Source organism: Mobula hypostoma, chromosome 15 (assembly GCF_963921235.1).
Source record: "Mobula hypostoma chromosome 15, sMobHyp1.1, whole genome shotgun sequence".
Taxonomy (NCBI): Eukaryota; Metazoa; Chordata; class Chondrichthyes; order Myliobatiformes; family Myliobatidae; genus Mobula; species Mobula hypostoma.
In genome coordinates this window covers 2216848-2235649 of record NC_086111.1, presented here as the reverse complement: position 1 = coordinate 2235649, position 18802 = coordinate 2216848, and the positions used below count along the sequence as shown (strand labels likewise).

The following is an 18802-nucleotide window of genomic DNA, read 5'->3' as shown; positions in this document are numbered from 1 at the left end:
TAACTAGTAGAGTGAATAGGGGAGAACCAGTGGATGTGGTATATTTGGATTTTCAAAAGGCTTTTGACAAGGTCCCACACAGGAGATTAGTGTGCAAACTTAAAGCACCCGGTATTGGGGGTAAGGTATTGGTGTGGGTGGAGAATTGGTTAACAGACAGGAAGCAAAGAGTGGGAATAAACGGGACCTTTTCAGAATGGCAGGCGGTGACTAGTGGGGTACCGCAAGGCTCAGTGCTGGGACCCCAGTTGTTTACAATATATATTAATGACTTGGATGAGGGAATTAAATGCAGCATCTCCAAGTTTGCGGATGACACGAAGCTGGGTGGCAGTGTTAGCAGTGAGGAGGATGCTAAGAGGATGCAGGGTGACTTGGATAGGTTGGGTGAGTGGGCAAATTCATGGCAGATGCAACTTAATGTGGATAAATGTGAAGTTATCCACTTTGGTGGCAAAAATAGGAAAACAGATTATTATCTGAATGGTGGCCGATTAGGAAAAGGGGAGGTGCAACGAGACCTGGGTGTCATTATACACCAGTCATTGAAAGTGGGCATGCAGGTACAGCAGGCGGTGAAAAAGGCGAATGGTATGCTGGCATTTATAGCGAGAGGATTCGAGTACAGGAGCAGGGAGGTACTACTGCAGTTGTACAATGCCTTGGTGAGACCACACCTGGAGTATTGTGTGCAGTTTTGGTCCCCTAATCTGAGGAAAGACATCTTTGCCATAGAGGGAGTACAAAGAAGGTTCACCAGATTGATTCCTGGGATGGCAGGACTTTCATATGAAGAAAGACTGGATGAACTGAGCTTGTACTCATTGGAATTTAGAAGATTGAGGGGGGATCTGATTGAAACGTATAAAATCCTAAAGGGATTGAACAGGCTAGATGCAGGAAGATTGTTCCCGATGTTGGGGAAGTCCAGCACGAGGGGTCACAGAGGGGAAGCCTTTTAGGACCGAGATTAGGAAAAACTTCTTCACACAGAGAATGGTGAATCTGTGGAATTCTCTGCCACAGGAAACTGTTGAGGCCAGTTCATTGGCTATATTTAAGAGGGAGTTAGATATGGCACTTGTGTCTACGGGGGTCAGGGGGTATGGAGGGAAGGCTGGGGCGGGGTTCTGAGTTGGGTGATCAGCCATGATCATAATAAATGGCAGTGCAGGCTCGAAGGGCTGAATGGCCTACTCCTGCACCTATTTTCTATGTTTCTATGTTTCTACAACATTGTGGCTGTGGTCCTCATAAAGAGAGGCAGAAATTATACAGATGTTAATAATTAAAATGGCTTCCAATATTTGGCCATGTAAGCGTGACGGTTCTGTAACAGGGCCCCATGGTAGCGTAGTGGTTAGTGTCAGAGTTGAGAGTTCAATCCCAGCATCCTCTGTAAGGAGTTTGTAGATCCTCCCCATGGAATGCGTGGGTGTTCTGGTTCCCTCTCCCAGTCCAATGACATACCAGTTAGTCTCCATTGTAAATTGTCCTGTGATTAGACTCGGGTTAATCAAGGGTTGCTGGGTGGTGCAGCTTGTAGGGCCGGGAGGGTCTGTTCCGCACTGTATCTCTAAAATAAAAATAAAACATGATACAACATCAGTTTTTCATCAGAATGAGTTTAAAACTCTACTCAGTAAAGCAATAAGAATCCACAGATAACAACTAACTTCAAAGGTTCGAAAGTCCAATTTAATGTCAGAGGAATGTATACAATATACATCCTGAAATTCTTTTTCTTCGCAAACATCCACGAAAACAGAGAAGTGCCCCAAAGAATGAACGACAGTTGAATGTGAGAACGCCAAAGTCCTCCAGCTCCCCCCCCACGTGCAAGCGGCAGCAAGAAATCATTCCCCCTCCCCCCAGCAAAAAAGTACACCCGCTACTGAGCACAAACGTGAACTTGAAGACAATTGTTATGTCTACGTCACCACATGTGGTCAGACAGCAGAGTTGGTACACAGTCCTGATAAGAAAAATACTTCAAGATAACCAGAGTAAACTTTTATGGTGAAGAGATTCACCCTCCCCATTCTCCAAAAAACCATATGGGCAGTTAAAATGCTCGGGGCTATTGGTGAGCCTTGTAGCTCCAACTGTGCTTGATTTTAAACCTGGTCCATTAAGCAGGGAACTAAAGCAGCTAAATAACTTCAAGAATAATAATGAGATTAGCTTCAGATAATACTTTCACTCAGGTTCAAGCAGGGAAACCAGTTGTGATTTTCACCTGTTGAGGTAAAGGCATGATGTTGCTGGCCACCTATGCGTGAGAAGATAAAAAGACTATACAATTGACAGCTACCAATGTTAGTCTCAATAGATGAATGCACTTAATGACCCCATGCCCCCATTTGTGCCCACACACAGGGTTTCTCAACCTTTTTTATGCCATGGACCCCTGCCGTTAACCATGGTCCCTAGAATTGAGAAACCCTCGAGCAGCTGCAGTTGGGCTCCAGCTGGGTATTTACAGATATCAGTGCCCATTAATGAGTTGATCTTGAGAACACTGTTATAAAGTATCTATTGTGACATTTGGGAGGAATTACTAAGTCTTGATTACAGTCTTCATTTTCATGAGTTTTTTATATATATGCACGCACACACACATCAGACTTGTGTGGCCGTTAGACACCTCACTTTGCTCAGAATAAACATATGCGCATACATGCGCACACACGTATCAGAGTTGTGTGGCCGTTAGACACCACACTGTGCTCAGAATGAACAATTTTTAAATAGTGTCAGTTGCACATGCTGATGTTTAAAAAGCAGAGCTTTTTCTCACTGCTAGTTGGCAAGAAATGAGCAGTAGGACAACTTGGAACCGTTTTGTTCACTGCGGTTTCAAGCAATCAGTCTGGGCGATGCCAGAAATGGCTGGGATTGAAAATGAAACTATTTCACTACTTTGTCAAGTTAGGAATGACGAACAATTTGAAGGTATCAACAGTCATAAGACCATAAGATATAGGAGCAGAATTGAGCTATTTGGCCCATCAAGTCTGCTCTGTCATTTCATCATGGCTGATTTAATTTTCCCCTCAGGCCCAATCTCCTGCCGTCCACCCCCCACCCCTGTATCCCTTCATGCCCTGACCAATCAAGAATCTATCAACCTGTGCCTCAAATATACATAAAGGCTTGACCTCCACAGCTGCCTGTGGCAAGGACTTGCACAGATTCACCACTCCCTGGCTAAAGCAATTCCTCCTCATCTCCATTCTAAAAGGACATCCCTCTATTTTGAGACTATGTCCTCTTGATCGTCACAATGAAAGTGAAGATTTGGAAGATGCAATTGTCGAAAGCATTGTATGAAGGTAATCCATTACCTGCACTAGGTGAGTGTGCTGATTTTCATTCTCAGTCAATCAAAGGAATGCACTGGCATACATGAATGAATTCTTCCGATTAATTACTGACTATTATAGTTTTATAGTACTGTAGTAAGTATTGATCTAATTTATTCTGTATTTCAATTAAATACATAATTTGTTACTTCGTTTGTCTTCTTTATACCTTTTTAGCTATTTCCATGAATCTTTGACTAATTGGACCAAATTAACCTGCTCCTGATGTGCCTCAATTAACCATAACCGGAACAGTATAATACTTTATAAACATGATATTAGGGTGGTATGAAAGATGCATGGCATCCTTGCCTTCATCATTCGGGGCACTGCATATCTAGAAGTTACTTTGATTTGGCCCCATTTGATGTTTTGTGTGCAGTTCTGGCAGCTGCATTATAGGAAGGACGTAGGGACTTTGGAGAGAGTCCAGAAGAAGTTTCCTGGATTGGAATATATCAGCTACAGGGAGAGATTGGACAAATTTGGACAGTTTTCTCTGGACCAGCAGGGACTGACAGAAGAATATAAAAATATGATGCCTAGGGTAGATAGTTGGAGGACGGCAATGTCAATACTAGAGGGCACATTTGTATCAGGAGAGGGGATGCATTTGAAGATGTACAAGGAATGTTTTTTTTAAATGAGTTGTAGGTGCTGGAACTTACTACCAGCAGGATTGGGAATTGGGAAGGCAGTGGTGGAAGCAGATACAATAGCAACATTTAAGAGGCATTTAGACAAACAGATACAGATAGGATATATGAAGATATGGATCATGTGAGGTAGATGGGATTATTTTAATTTGGAATTGTAGTCAGTGTAGACGTGGTGGGCCAAAAGGGCATGTTCCTCAGCTGTACATGTCATTGTTTCCAGATTCAGCTGTGAGCTTCAGGACAGAATTAACACTTGTGTTCAGAAGCATATTGTGAACGACTTTGGATAGATTCATTTCATTGTCAGTGGTAATGAACTAATGTAATGGGAAATGTAATAGTCTGGCAAGATGATGGTAACTGTGAGAGTGACTTTTTTGGTACCACTTAGTTCATTCCTTTCACGACTACGTTTACAATAAAGTCTGCGAACAGGCTGTTGTTTTTGGTGGGGTGGGTTCTTGAAAGTTCAGTGACAACAGGATTTTTGAATTTATGCAGGTACAGTACTGTGCAAAAGTCTTGGGCACACGTAAAGAAAATTCTATAAAGCAAACTTTCAAAAATAATGAAATGAGAAGTTTCTAACTATCAAAACGTTTAATATAAAGAGCAGTTAACAGCAAAAAAAACACTAAATCAAATTAATGTCCTGAAGAAGGATCTCTGCCTGGAACGTTAACTGTTTATTCATTTCCGTAGATGCTGTCTGACCTGCTGAGTTCCTCCAACATTTTACTCTAAATCAAATCAATATTTGGTGTGCCACCCTTTGCCTTTTAAAACTACATCAAGTCTCGAAGTTGCACTGTCATGCAGTTTTATAAGAAAATCAGCTGGTAGGTTATTCCTAGCATCTTAGAGTTCTTCTGCAGTCTTTGGCTCTCTTGCTTGCTTCTGTCTCTCCAGGTAATCCCAGACAGCCTCGATGATGTTGAGATCAGGGCTCTGTAAAGGCCATACCATCTGCTGGAAAACTTTGTTGTTTTCACTGAACAAGAAGGCACAAACCAACGGCAATGTCCTGCAGACAGTTCACAAAGCCGTGTCTTTTACTACTTCCTTCAAATATGATTCTACTACTAACCTGCGTGTGATTGCAACCTGTGTTTTATACTTTGATGCCGTGTTCTTGGACCGACTGAGTGATCTGGCACTTAGCTGTCTGCAAGGGAGTATGTTGAAGTTGGAAACCGGGTATGTGGCCCGGAGAAGGAGCCCAAGCCAATGATTGACTCTGTTGCTTCTCTGATTGAGATATTGAACAAGATTGAAGTTGACAAAGATGAGAGTGGAGGATGGGTAGTTGTTCAGCGCCATTTACCTGCATTTAACTGGTCTTTCTCACGCTCTTGCTAACTACTGTCGGAGGCAAAATGCAGGAGTCTTGGGTTCCACATTGCAAGGAATGATCTGCAAGACTCGTGGCTGTGGACTCATTTTGGGGGACTTTAAGTTTCATGTTGCATGTGTTTCTGGATTCTGGTTCCTCTTGCTGTTTTTGAGCAGTTTGGTTGGTGCAGACGGGGGCACTTCGGCGAAGACTGGCTCTGCGGCTGCCAGTGCTGAACTGAGCCAAACTGATCACTCCTGGGCGCCTGGTTTGATGTTGATATTCTATGTGCTGTTCGCTCACTTCTTGCTGCTGCTGTCGCTGTGAATTCAGAGCTGATAGCAGTGCTGGACTACTTCTGATTAGAAGGGATGTGCCTCTCGTCTGCTGCACCCAGTTTCCATAGCCAACCACCGCATTTCTGGTGCTTAACCATGCCTGTTTCTTTGTGTCTCTTCAGAGACTTTGGATGGCACATCTTGAAACTCCTATCTGCCACGAAATTTCTGCTTGGGAGAGACATTGTTGATGCAGGGTGACCCACCTTGTGTCTTGTTGCTATGCTCAATCTTGCCATGGTGTAAGAATCGATGATTTGAAGGTTAAGCTGTCACAACTGCCACACCCTCATCTTTTTAGTCTGGTTATCCTTCGACCAGTTTGATTTCTTCTACGCAGATTTCTGTTTCAGTTCACCACCAGTTTAGTTCATTTAACTCATTAATGATCATTAGCACCTGTTTGTTACCTTTGTTTAATCGTGCACAGGGCTATATACATACAAAGTCATCAAGTTTTTACTTGAAGAGTGGTCTGTTACTTAATATGCTACTTTGTTTAACAGTATACAAAAGTTTTTCTAACATTTAATTTTTCTTGGATAACGAACATTCAGTAATCTAAAATGTGCTCTTTTCTACTGACATACTAATGCAGAAGACAAAAAATAAACATCGAAAACATCAATTTGTATTTAAAAAATCTAGGGTGTCTAAGACCTTTGCACAGTACTGTATTTTACACCGAACTCAAGTTTTGAAAAAACAAATATTTGTTTCACGCACTGAGATGTCTCTTGGTTTCTTTCACTTCTTCAGGATGCAATAAGTAATGTCCATATCAAAGGAATGATGTACAAGTGGATTGAAAATGACTTTGGTAAGTGAGTAACGTTTACTACTCAAGTTCTACACCTGGAATGTTGGGTACTCTGTCAGAGCATTATCACAAATTCTGTTTGGGTGATGATTGATAAGCCACTGTTCCAGTGAATAGCAGCTTTTGCAGTCTGTCACTGACCCATAGGGCACACTCCATTGTCCTTTGAGACAGATGGATGCCATCAAACTGAACCATGAGGTGTTGTGGCCCTTCTGACCTGTTGAGAACTTGTGAGAAATCCTCCAAGTGCCTGGCCCTCCCTGCGAAAGATTGTACCCCAGTGATTTACCCCGAGCTTATTGTTCCAACGCAAAGACAGCTGTAGTAATCACAGACTTGTCTGAAGAGTCTTAGCAAGTGGAATAAGCCATTTAATTACAGTAAATATTTTTGGCTGAAAGCTCCTGCATCTCCTATCGAGGATAAGTATGCGGGTGAACAAGCCCTGCTGTGTTTAATTTCATTTGTAATATTTAGCATTGTTGACCTTCATTCACCTGCTTGTAGTACAATACTCGAGTCTGTCATGAGCACTTTTCTACCATGTCCTTGACCTCGTCTCCACCATTTTTCAGTGGAATTGTCATTTTCATGCAATATTCTGAGCTATACAATGGAAATGCAGTAGGCAAAACATCAAGCTTTCATTACTCACTTGTTCTGTTTGTGTTCTCTTATCCTTCCTCATCTGGTGAGGTTGCTTTCTCATCCACCAACCCCTGATGTGCAAAGTTGATGGATGTGGCAAAGTGCTCTCATAATTAGACCTGCACAATTCCCACATTTGGTTCTGGCCACATAATCGTGTGCTCAATTTTGACTCAGTCGGGCATTTTTCTAGGCTTTCATGACAGTGCACTTGAGATATGATGAATTGGATTCTATGTGAGAAACGAGAGGAAAGAGAAAAGGAGAACTATTTTCCTCTAAAGGAGCAACAGGATAAATGTTGGCACCATCAACAGTGTTAAAGTGTGAGGAAACAAACAGAATTTTTGTTACTGAAGCAGTTGGAACTCATTGATTCTGGCAATCTCTTTTTCTTCCCCCTTAATTGCAGAAAATTGCATTCTTCATGGAGATGAAACATATGCCGTCCTAAACCGTTTGGTTAATGACGGAAAGAAGCTCTTCCTCATCACCAACAGTCCCTTCAACTTTGTGTAAGTAATAGTTTTCATTTACCTGATCAGAGACTTTCTGAATGGCATACCTTTTCTTGTTAAATATGGGGCCCAAAACTGCTCATTATGAGCATTGGAGAGGGTCCAGAGGAGGTTTACAGGAATGATCCCGAGAATGAAAGGGTTAATGTATGAGGAGCGCTTTATGGGTATGGACCTGTGCTTACTGGATTTTGGAAGAATGGGGGAATCTCTTTGAAACTTACTGAATATTGAAAAGGATTCTGGGTGTCCTGGTGCATAAGTTACAAGTGGCTGTTGCACCATGCGGAAAGCAATTAGGAAAGCGAACAATATTACTGCTATAGTAGGAGAACTGGAAAATAAAGATAAAGATTATCATTTAGTTGTTTATAAAATTAGTGAGACCACATCCAGAGTACTCTGTGCTGTGTTGGTTCCTTTAGAAGGGTGTAAATGTATCAGAAGGAGTTCACAGAAGGTTTACTAGACTGACATCTGGAATAGATGTATTACCTGAGGGAAAAGTTGGACAGGCTAGGCTTGTATCTTTAGAATGAAGGTGACATGATTAAAACATTTAAGGTTCTGAGGTCACAAGAGGTGCAGATGCTAGAATCTGGAGAAGCACGATACTCGAGGTACTCTATACAAATCCAGAAGCATCTAGAAGAGAAATGGACATTGTTTTATCGGTTGAGACCCTTTACCAGGATTGAAAGATGAAGGGGAAATGACCAGTATAAACTGATGGAAGAAAGGAGTGGAACGAAGAGCTGTGGCGGGAGCAGTGCAGAGAGGAGTAAATAAAAGTACAAAAAGGACAAAATTGAGCGGCCATTGTTGGAGTGGGCCAGTGGTGAGAGTGGGAGTGACAGGCTTTGGCTCTGGGTAACTTTCTGTTAAGTTTCCCTTTTTTCTTACTGTGTCAGGGGTACTTAGTGTAGTTTAAAAGGTGTTATATGTTCTTCATGCCAGATGCTGGAGTCCTGGGAGACCCAGAGTCTCCCAGGGAACTACATTTGCATGAAGTGTATCCAGTTGCAGCTCCTTGGAGACCGTGTTAGGGATCTGGAGCAGCAGCTGGATGACCTTCCGCTTGTATGGGGGAGTGAGGAGATCATCGATCGGAGTTACAAGGAAGTAGTCACCCCTAAGTTGCAGGTGACAAGTAACTGGATGACTGTGAGAAGAAGGAACGGGAAGATGAATAGGCAGTTAGCGCAGAGCACCCCTGTGGCCATTCCCCTCAATAATAAGTGTACCATTTTGGATACTGTTGTAAGGAACGCCACGGAGACTAGGTTACTGGCACTGAGCATGGGTCCGTGGTACAGAAGGGAAAGTGGGAGAAGAGGGGAATGGTAGTGATAGGGGACTCAATAATCAGAGGAACAGAAAGGAGATTCTGTGGACATGAACGGGACACCCGAATGGTACGTTGCCTCCCAGGTTCCAGGGTCAGAATGTCTCTGATCTCGTCCACAACATTTTGAAGGGGGATGGACAGCAGCCAGATGTCTTGGTACATAATGTTACCAATGACATAGGAAGAAAAAGCAAAGAGAATTTAGAGAGCTAGGTAGAAAGCTGAGAAGCAGGACCTCCAGGACAGTAATTTCTGGATTGCTACCTGTGCCACTTGCCGGTGAAGGTAGAAACAGGATGATTGGCAGATAAATGTGTGGCTGAGAAGCCGGTGCAGGGGGCAGGGCTTCAGGTTCTTGGATAATTGGGATCTCTCCTGGGGGAGGTAGGACCTGAACAAAGGGGACGGGTTGCACCTGAACCCGAGGGGGACCAATATTCTCGTGGACAGGTTTGTTAGAGCTATTGGTGAGGTTTCAAACTAATTTTACAGGGGCAACTAGAGTGAAGGGGCTCAGGATAGGACGGATGGCAAAAAAGAAAAGATTTCATGCAGTCGGACTGTCAGGAAGGGCAGACAGATGATAGGTTACACATAGTATCAGAAAGATACTATGGGGGGTGGCATAACTCTACTGGCATCAAATCAGTAGAAAGATGTGACATAGAATTGAAATCAGGATGGAAGTGGATCACAAGGGTAAATTTGTTGAATGCCTATGAGATGGCTTTTTAGAGCAGTTTGTTGTTGAGCCTACTAGGGGATCAGCTACACTGGATTCGGTGCTATGTAATGAACTGGAGACTATTTGGGAGCTGAAGGTAAAGGAACCCTTTGGAGACAGTGATCACAATATGATTGAGTTTAACTTGAAATTTGATAGGGAGAAGGTGAAGTTTGATGTAGCAGTATTTCAGTGGAGTAAAGGAATTTCAGTGGTATGAGAGAGGAGTTGGCCAAAAAAGTTGGAAGGAGATGCTGACAGGGATGACAGCAGAGCAGCAATAGCATGAGCTTCTGGGAAAAATGAGAAAGTGCAGGGTAAATGTATTCCAGAAACAACAAAATACTTAAAGGGCAATCTAGTAGGACAATGGCTGACAAGAGAAAACAAAGCGAATGACAAAGCACACGAGAGGGCATACAACAAAGCGAAAATTACAGGAAGATGGAGGATTGAAGAACTTTTAAAAACCTACAGTAAGCAATCAAAAGAATCATTAGCAGGGAAAAGATGTAAGCTAGCAAACAATATCAAGGTGGATGGAAAAAGCCTTTTCAAGTATATAAACAATAAAAGAGAGATGAGAGTGGGTATAGGACTGCTAGAAAATAAGGCCGGAGAAATAATAATGGGGGCCAAGGAAACACCAGATGAACTAAATGAGTATTTTGCATCACTCTTCACTGTGGAAGAGACTAGCAGTGTGTCAGATGTTGAAGGGTGTGAGGGAAGAGAAGTGGGTGCAGTTACTATTACAACAGAGAAGGTGCTCAAAAAGCTGAAAGACCTGAGGGTACCTAAGTCACCCAGATCAGATGAACTGCACCCTAGAGTTCTGAAAGAGATAAAGGTAGAGATTGTGGAAGCATTAGTAATGATCTTTCAAGAATCATTGTATTCTGGCATGGTTCCAGAGGACTGGAAAATTGAAATTGTCACTCTTTAAGAAAGGAGGGAGGCAGCAGAAAGGAGATTATAGACCAGTTAGCCTGACCTCAGTGGTTGGGAAGATGTTGGAGTCAGTTGTTAAAGATGAGGTTATGGAGTACTTGGTGATACAGGGCAAGATAGGACAATGTCAGCGTGGTTTCCTTAAGGGAAAATCTTGCCTGATGAACCTGTTAGAATTCTTTTGAGATTACAAGTAGGAAAGATAAAAAGGATGCAGTGGATGTTGTATATTTGGACTTTCAGAAGGCCTTAGATAAGTGAGGCTGCTTACCAACTTAAGAGCCCATGGTATTACAGGAAAGTTACTAACATGGTTAGAGCATTGGCTGATTGGTAGGAGGCAGCGAGTGGGAATAAAAGGATCCTTTCCTGGTTTGCTGCCAGTGACTAGTGGTGTTCTGCAGGGGTCAGTGTTGGGACCACTTCTTTTTTGTGCTATATATCAATGATTTAGATGATTGAATAGATAGCTTTATTTTCAAGTTTGCAGATGATACGATGATTGGTGGAGGTGCAGGTAGTGTTGAGGAAAAAGGAAGGCTACAGAAGACTGTTGGAAAATGCATGGTCATGCACTTTGTTACAAGAAATAAATGTGCAGATTATTTTCTAAATGGGGAGAAAATCCAAAAATCTGAGATGCAAAGGGACTTGGGAGTCATTGTGCAGAACACCCTGAAGGTTAGCTTGCAGGTTGAGTCAGTGGCGAGGAAGGTAAATGCAATGTTGGCATTTATTTGAAGAGGTCTAGAATACAAGAGCAGGGATGTGATGCTGAGGCTTTATAAGGCACTGGTGAGGCCTCATCTTGAGGATTGTGGACAGTTTTGGGCTCCTCATCTAAGAAAAGATGTGCTGGCATTGGAGGAGGTTCACAAGGATGATTCCGGAAATGAAGTGGTTATCATATGAAGAACATTTGATGGCTCTGAGCCTGTACTTGCTAGAATTTAGAAGGATGAGGGGGGATCTCATTGAAACCTCTTGAATGTTGAAAGGCCTAGATAGAGTAGATGGGGAAAGGACGTTTCCCGTGGTGGGAGAGTCTAGAACAAGACGGCACAGCTTCAGAATAGAGAGGCATCCACTAAAAACAGGTACAGAGAAATTTCTTTTGCCAATTGGTGGTGAATTTATGGAATTTCTTATCACAGGCAACTGTGGAGGCCAGATTGTTGGGTGTATTTAAGACTGAGCTTGATAGGTTCTTAATTGGCAATGGCATCAAAGGTTACAGGGAGTGGGGCTGAGGAGGACAGAAAAAGGATCAGCCATGATTGAATTGCACAGTAGACTCGATGGTCCAAATGGCTGCATTCTTCTCCTATGTCTTATGATCTAAGAGGCTGAGATTCTAATGAGATAGATTTGCTGAGGGATTTTTTTTTCTGGTGGGTGAAACGAGAACTAAAGATTAATGTGTAAAAAACAAGGGTATCCCCATTTAAGATGGAGGTAAGGCAACAGTTTTCTTCTGGACACAAGTCTTTGGAGTTGTCTTCCTCAAAAGGCAGTGTAAGCCAAAATTTATTAAGTAGAAGGATGAAAGCTTACTAGGGATTGGCAGTTATGTGAAGTTGTGATTAGTGACAGCAGCCATAATTATTGAATGGTAGAGTAGGTTTGTAGGGATAACGGCCTGCTCCTCATTTATATGCTTGTTTGAAATGTTGGTTGGATTTAATAGGCAGCAAAGAGACTAGAAATTTTTCATCGGCCTTTTACCACCATGTTTGATTATCTAAAAAACTGCTTCTGAAACTCCAGATAATAAAAGAAGCATAAAAGGGAGCACAGTAGCGTAACACTTTTAAAGTGCCAGCGACCCGGGTTCAACTTGACCTCTGCCGTGACCATGTGGGCCTCCTTCCAATGCCTCGGTTTCCTCCTCCATTCCAGTGCTTCGCTTTCCTCCTCCATTCCAATGCCTCGGTTTCCTCCTCCTTTCAATGCCTCGGTTCCTCCTCCATTCCAGTGCCTCGGTTTCCTCCTCCATTCCAGTGCCTCGGTTTCCTCCTCCATTCCAGTGCCTCGGTTTCCTCCTCCATTCCAATGCCTCGGTTTCCTCCTCCATTCCAATGCCTCGGTTTCCTCCTCCTTTCAATGCCTCGGTTTCCTCCTCCATTCCAGGTCCTCGGTTTCCTCCTCCATTCCAATGCCTCGGTTTCCTCCTCCATTCCAGTGCCTCGGTTTCCTCCTCCATTCCAGTGCCTCGGTTTCCTCCTCCATTCCAGTGCCTCGCTTTCCTCCTCCATTCCAGTGCCTTGCTTTCCTCCTCCATTCCAATGCCTCGGTTTCCTCTTCCTTTCAATGCCTCGGTTTCCTCCTCCATTCCAGTGCCTCGCTTTCCTCCTCCATTCCAGTGCCTCGCTTTCCTCCTCCATTCCAATGCCTCGGTTTCCTCCTCCTTTCAATGCCTCGCTTTCCTCCTCCATTCCAGTGCCTCGCTTTCCTCCTCCATTCCAGTGCCTCACTTTCCTCCTCCATTCCAATGCCTCGGTTTCCTCCTCCTTCCAATGCCTCGGTTTCCTCCTCCATTCCAATGCCTCGGTTTCCTCCTCCATTCCAATGCCTCGGTTTCCTCCTCCTTCCAATGCCTCGGTTTCCTCCTCCTTCCAATGCCTCGGTTTCCTCCTCCATTCCAATGCCTCGGTTTCCTCCTCCATTCCAATGCCTCGGTTTCCTCCTCCTTCCAATGCCTCGGTTTCCTCCTCCATTCCAATGCCTCGGTTTCCTCCTCCATTCCAATGCCTCACTTTCCTCCTCCATTCCAATGCCTCACTTTCCTCCTCCATTCCAATGCCTCGGTTTCCTCCTCCATTCCAATGCCTCGGTTTCCTCCTCCTTCCAATGCCTCGGTTTCCTTGTACTGTCCAAGCTAAATCACCAACATACTGTTTTACTTGTGTTTCTGTTTTGTTTTTGTTAACCATTGATCCTGCTAATTAACAGTAGAGCAAAAACATTCTGTCCACTTCTCTGTAAACACGTTTGTTGGAGTGTTTTAGGCATTTATCAAAGATAGTACTAGGTCATTAATACAGGTTATTTAACTTTGTGTCTGAACCAATCGTTTTGATTATTGATGAGAGGGTGGGGTTGGTGTTATTAACTGGGTGCAAAGTTCAGCATAACAGGCCTTTTCATGCCAATTACATTGATTTTCCTTTTCCAGACCTGGCTTTTGAAAGTATTTGTAATAATGCATTTCTGAATATCACCTTTGTCTTTGTAACCAGAAGTCATCTAAATCAAATCATCAGCCAACTGAAACTGACAAAACCCTGGAATTCAGGCTAATGTTATGGAAGTGCTTTGTCTAAAACATACCAATCTATACATTCAGTAGCTACTTTGTTAGGCACAGGAAGTATTGCATATTAACCACTAAGAATATTTCTGTCTGCTCATGGTCTGCTGCTGCTGTAGCACATTCACTTCAAGGTTTGACGTGTTGTGTGCTCAGCGGTGCTGTCTGCACACCACTGTTGTACTGAGTTTCTGTCACCTTCCTGTCAGCTTGAACCAGTCTGGCCATTCTCCTCTCACCTCTCTCATTAGCAAGGCATTTTTGCCCTCAGAACTGCCACTCACTGGATGTTTCTCTGTAAACTCCAGAGATTGTTGTATGTGAAAATCCCAGGAGATCAGCAGTTTCTGAGATACTCAGACCACCCTGCCTGGCACTAGCAATCAGCCATGGTCAAAATCACTTGGATCACATTTCCTTCCCATTCTGATGTTTAGTCTAAACATCAACTGGATCTCTTGACCATGTCTACATGCAATGTATGCATTGAGTTGCGGCTACATGATTGGCCAATAAGATATTTGCGTTAATGAGCAGGTCTACCTTTTAAAGTAGCCACTAGGTGTATGTACCAGTGCGGCTTCGTATTGACATGATGATTTTCAATATCCACTCTTCTTGGACAGTGACAAGGGTATGAAATACATGGTGGGCAAAGACTGGCGGGACCTTTTTGACCTGGTGATCGTCCAAGCCGACAAGCCGAGCTTCTTTACAGACAAGCGCAAGTATGTGGTACAGTAAGCGGGGGATAATTTTGATAGAAAAATATAGTGATTTAAAATAATACACTTAATTCTATTTGGACTACAGTGATTTTCTTTCTCATGTATGAAATTATTTATCATCAGTTGCAAAAAAATAGATTTATGGTATTTAATGAAAATGCTTTTGATCTGATTTTTGATTTTATTTCTTGCATCCAAGGGAGTAAAAATGTTTATGTTGCATTTGCCTGGCAATGTAGAAGCAATAAAGGGGGGAATGTGGGAGGACATTGCTGAGACACTGATCATGTACATAATTGTTTTGTATACATCTATGTACAGTTAGATATGCAACCAGATCAATGTGTATTGATAAACCTGATTTACTCTTCATGTAAATAGAAGGTAATTGATGCGGTGATAAACATGAAATTTGATAAATATTTTTTAGCAAAGTCATTAAAAGCAAAACAATACAAGTTAAGAACAACATGGGTATCTAAACTTCCATTGTTGCTATGATTGGTAACACGGGCTATGACTTACCTGGGCTACAACTTTTCTCCTTTTTATCATTTCTGCCTGGTTAATGGTTTATTTTGTTTTGTCAGGCCTTTCCGAAGACTGGATGACATGGGTACACTTCAGTGGGACAAAATCAGCACCTTGGAGAAGGGCAAGATGTATAAACAGGTCAGAATAATGGGTCTACTGCAGGCTCAACAATAGTCCAGACTGCTTTGCAAAGGGCATTCAACTTGATGCCTACTTGGCCAGTGGACACCTGACTTGTTCTCAAACCGATGTTTTTCACCTGACAAAACAATCAGTCAAAATGAGAATTAGTGAAATGACTTCATTATTTTTTCTGAATGGAACTGTAAACTAAAGCTGGACAGTCTAGTCTAACATAAATGTCCAAAACCAGGACTATGGGCTTGAACACTTTTTTAAGAAATCAAATTTTCCTGATTACTGTTTGGGATTCTTTAGGAAATGTGTAACTGAAGAGCTAAAGCAGGAAGGTTACTACTCAACCCGTTGAGATTTTGTGTGGCTCATTGCAATAAATAATCAACTAGCCCAAATTCAGCAATTTTTTTTTCTTTTAGGAAGTTATTTAGTGTTGAATACCAAGATTGAATGTGCAATGTTGTCTGTGATCAGTAATAAGAAAAATGCAAACACTCTGTAGAACTTGCACCCAGCTGAATCATCAACATTGTTTGAGGAGCCCAAATTGAGCAGGTGTTATACGTGCTGTAAACATTTGTGATATCTGATTCAGCTCCAACTTGTAAGTTGAGAGAGAGCAGACATGGATTGTAATACTCAGAAACAAATCCTGTGTTTCATTAATGACCAGCTCAGTCCTGGCTGTGTCCCTGATATTAACACTTTCATTTCAAATGGTGAACAGTCTCCCTTCTGTTGATGGCGCTAGTCTCTGTATAATTGGCCATTCCATTTAAACTGTAACTGAAGTGTATTCTATCTATTTCAGTATGCTGCATGTTGATTTAGTAAGTTGTAAGTTTTGTGTTTTACTGGGCAGCAGTTACTCTGATGCTATTACAGCTCAGTGCGTTCTGGAGTCCAGAGTTCCGTTCCAGTACCGCCTGTACGGAGTTTGTACGTTCTCCCTGTGAACTGCTTGGGTTTCCCCCAGGTTCTTCAGTTTCCTCCCGCAGTCCAAAGATTTATGGGTTAGTAGGTTTAATTGGTCATTTAAAATTGTCCTGTGTTAATTAGGTGGATTGCTGGTTGGCACAGCTCACTGGGCTAGAAGGGCCACTATGTCTTTAGATAGATCTGGAACTTACTGCCCTGTTGCAATGATTCGTGAGTGTTACAGTGGGTATCTTCAGCTAGAAATCTGAAATGAAAACAGAAGATGCTAAATAAACTCGGCGTGTTGGGCAGTATCAATGGAAAGAGAAAGCAAAACAGTAACAAAGATACAAAATATTAAATGCTTCTCTTCCCACAGTTGCTGTTAAGTTTATTCATCATTTTCTGTTTTTGTTTCTATGGTAGTATTATTCTCATTTTATGAGCATTTTTCCTTCTATATAACGATTTTACGATTAAAATATGACTCAAAAGATCTGCAGTATTTCACTAAACTCTTCCTGGGGTTGGTTTGCATGTTTTATCTAATTTCATCCTTTTCTGTGTTTGTCCAAGGAGAGGACCTGGAATTTTAACCCTAGTCTGCTTATTGACAAAAGAGCAGCCAACAGCAATGAGGTGATTTCTCTAACTGGAAAAGGATGTTACCCTAACAACTGATTGTAGGCAGGGACTTGCCGGGGTCATTTGGCTGGAATTGAAATCTTTTCCAAAGATGTTATCCTTGAAGACGTTAGGTATTTTTCAGTGCTTGAGGTGGTCATCGCTAAATGCACACAAAAAATTTAGATGATCTAGTTATTAACCTCATTGCTCTTTATGGGAGTTTGCAGCTCGCTCTGCAGAGCCTACTCTCTGTTCGGCACTACAGGGCTGCAAAGGCAAGAGCCATTAGGACTGTCACAGAGTCTGCTGAGCAAGCATCCAGTTTGCCAGTGGACCAGTGCTGCTTTGACACAAGCCAGTGTCTGGTCAACCCGGCAGAGTCAGCTGGGCGAGGGAGTCTGTTGTTGAAACACCTTGTGACCCCAGGTTACATCACTGATTATGTATCTCAGCAGCACATAAATCAGCTAGTGAGCTATTTGAAAACAATGTGCCTGAGATGGTAGAAGATTTCATACAAGTGCAGGCCTTCATCTCCGTCTTACAATTTTTTTAGGCAGTCCTTCAGGGTCAAGGGTGACTTTCTGCACTCCAGTTTCAGCTGCAGAAGCCAGAGTGAGAAATGAGGTATTTCACACGGATGGGTCATTATATGAAGTGCCGGGTGGGGGGTGGGGGAGAGGAGGTGGCGAGCGTCTACGTAGTTTGTGAGTTTGTGCATTCCTTCCACTTGTTGTGTCTGTTCCAATATCCCGGAGCTTCTCAATGCCATCCCAAACGCTCCTTTCCACTCTCCCTGGTCATGGTCCATAAGTCATCAGGAGTTGACAGGAATGTTGCATTTCTTCAAGATGTCTCGAGAATCCTGGTCTCTTTTGAACCGCATGCTAATATCTTCTCCTGACTGAGCTTAGAATAGTGCCTGTTGCAGAAAGTCTCGTGTCAAGCATGCAAATAATACAACCAGCTAAGTAGACAAAGAGTGAATGATTGAAATCCATTGCATGTTTTGAAATGAATTCATTGTAATGAATTGACAGTCTTCATGGGCAGTAGCGCTTGGCCATGAGCCTCACTTAACCAAAGGCCTGCCTTGAGGTAGTGAGGAAGTTCCTGTGCTGCCCAGTGACTGAGCAGTTCCGATTCAAACACAAACAAACACTGATTGAGCAAGGTACCAAGGAAGAGATGGGAATAGTGTTGAACAGGACCAAACACTTTGAATATGTTTCTACTCCTTGTCATTATTATTTCATGTATTTCTTTACGCACTAAAACCCAACCTACCCGGTTTATTATTATTTTTATTTATCAAGCAAGAGAAGTACCAATTCGACCTTGGCTTGACAATCCTTTGGCTTTTAGTCCTGCTTGCCTGTGTCTTTTTATACAAACATTACTTGCAAGCAGCATGTACGCCACTTTAGTGGTATGGTGAACTTGTTTTGTACAGAAAGATCAGTGGCTGGAAAATAGAGAGGTCAGATATTGGCCACTGGTGTTAAGTTCCCATCATCATACCTCAGCAGCCGATAATCGTACAAGATGGAAGTGTGGTAAATGTGAAGAGAAAATATCGACATGAAGCAGAAACAGACTAAATCAGATTCAAATTTGTATGTGGGGGGGGCAAGGGTATGAAGACACATCTGTTCAATGTTTAAAGTAAATTTATTGTCTAAGTACTGTACGTATAATGTCACCGTATACTACCCTTTGATGCAGTTTCTTGCAGGCATACACAGAAAAAGAAATACAATAGAATCAATGAACCACTACGCGCACACATACAAATTGACAAGCAACCAATGTACATGTCAGGATGGAAGTAACTGTTGGG

At 42.5% G+C, this 18802-nt stretch overlaps 1 protein-coding gene across 4 annotated transcripts in view; it reads left to right on the top strand.

Moving 5' to 3' along the window:
- Positions 1-18802, top strand: part of LOC134356636 (5'-nucleotidase domain-containing protein 2-like) — a 97835-nt gene that overhangs the window by 48728 nt on the left and 30305 nt on the right. For all 4 annotated transcript variants that reach the window (XM_063067597.1, XM_063067596.1, XM_063067595.1 and 1 more), the window contains 4 exons: positions 6455-6515; positions 7579-7681; positions 14644-14745; positions 15336-15417. In XM_063067597.1, coding sequence (XP_062923667.1) covers positions 6455-6515; positions 7579-7681; positions 14644-14745; positions 15336-15417 — 348 coding nt within the window. The remainder of the gene's footprint in view (positions 1-6454; positions 6516-7578; positions 7682-14643; positions 14746-15335; positions 15418-18802) is intronic.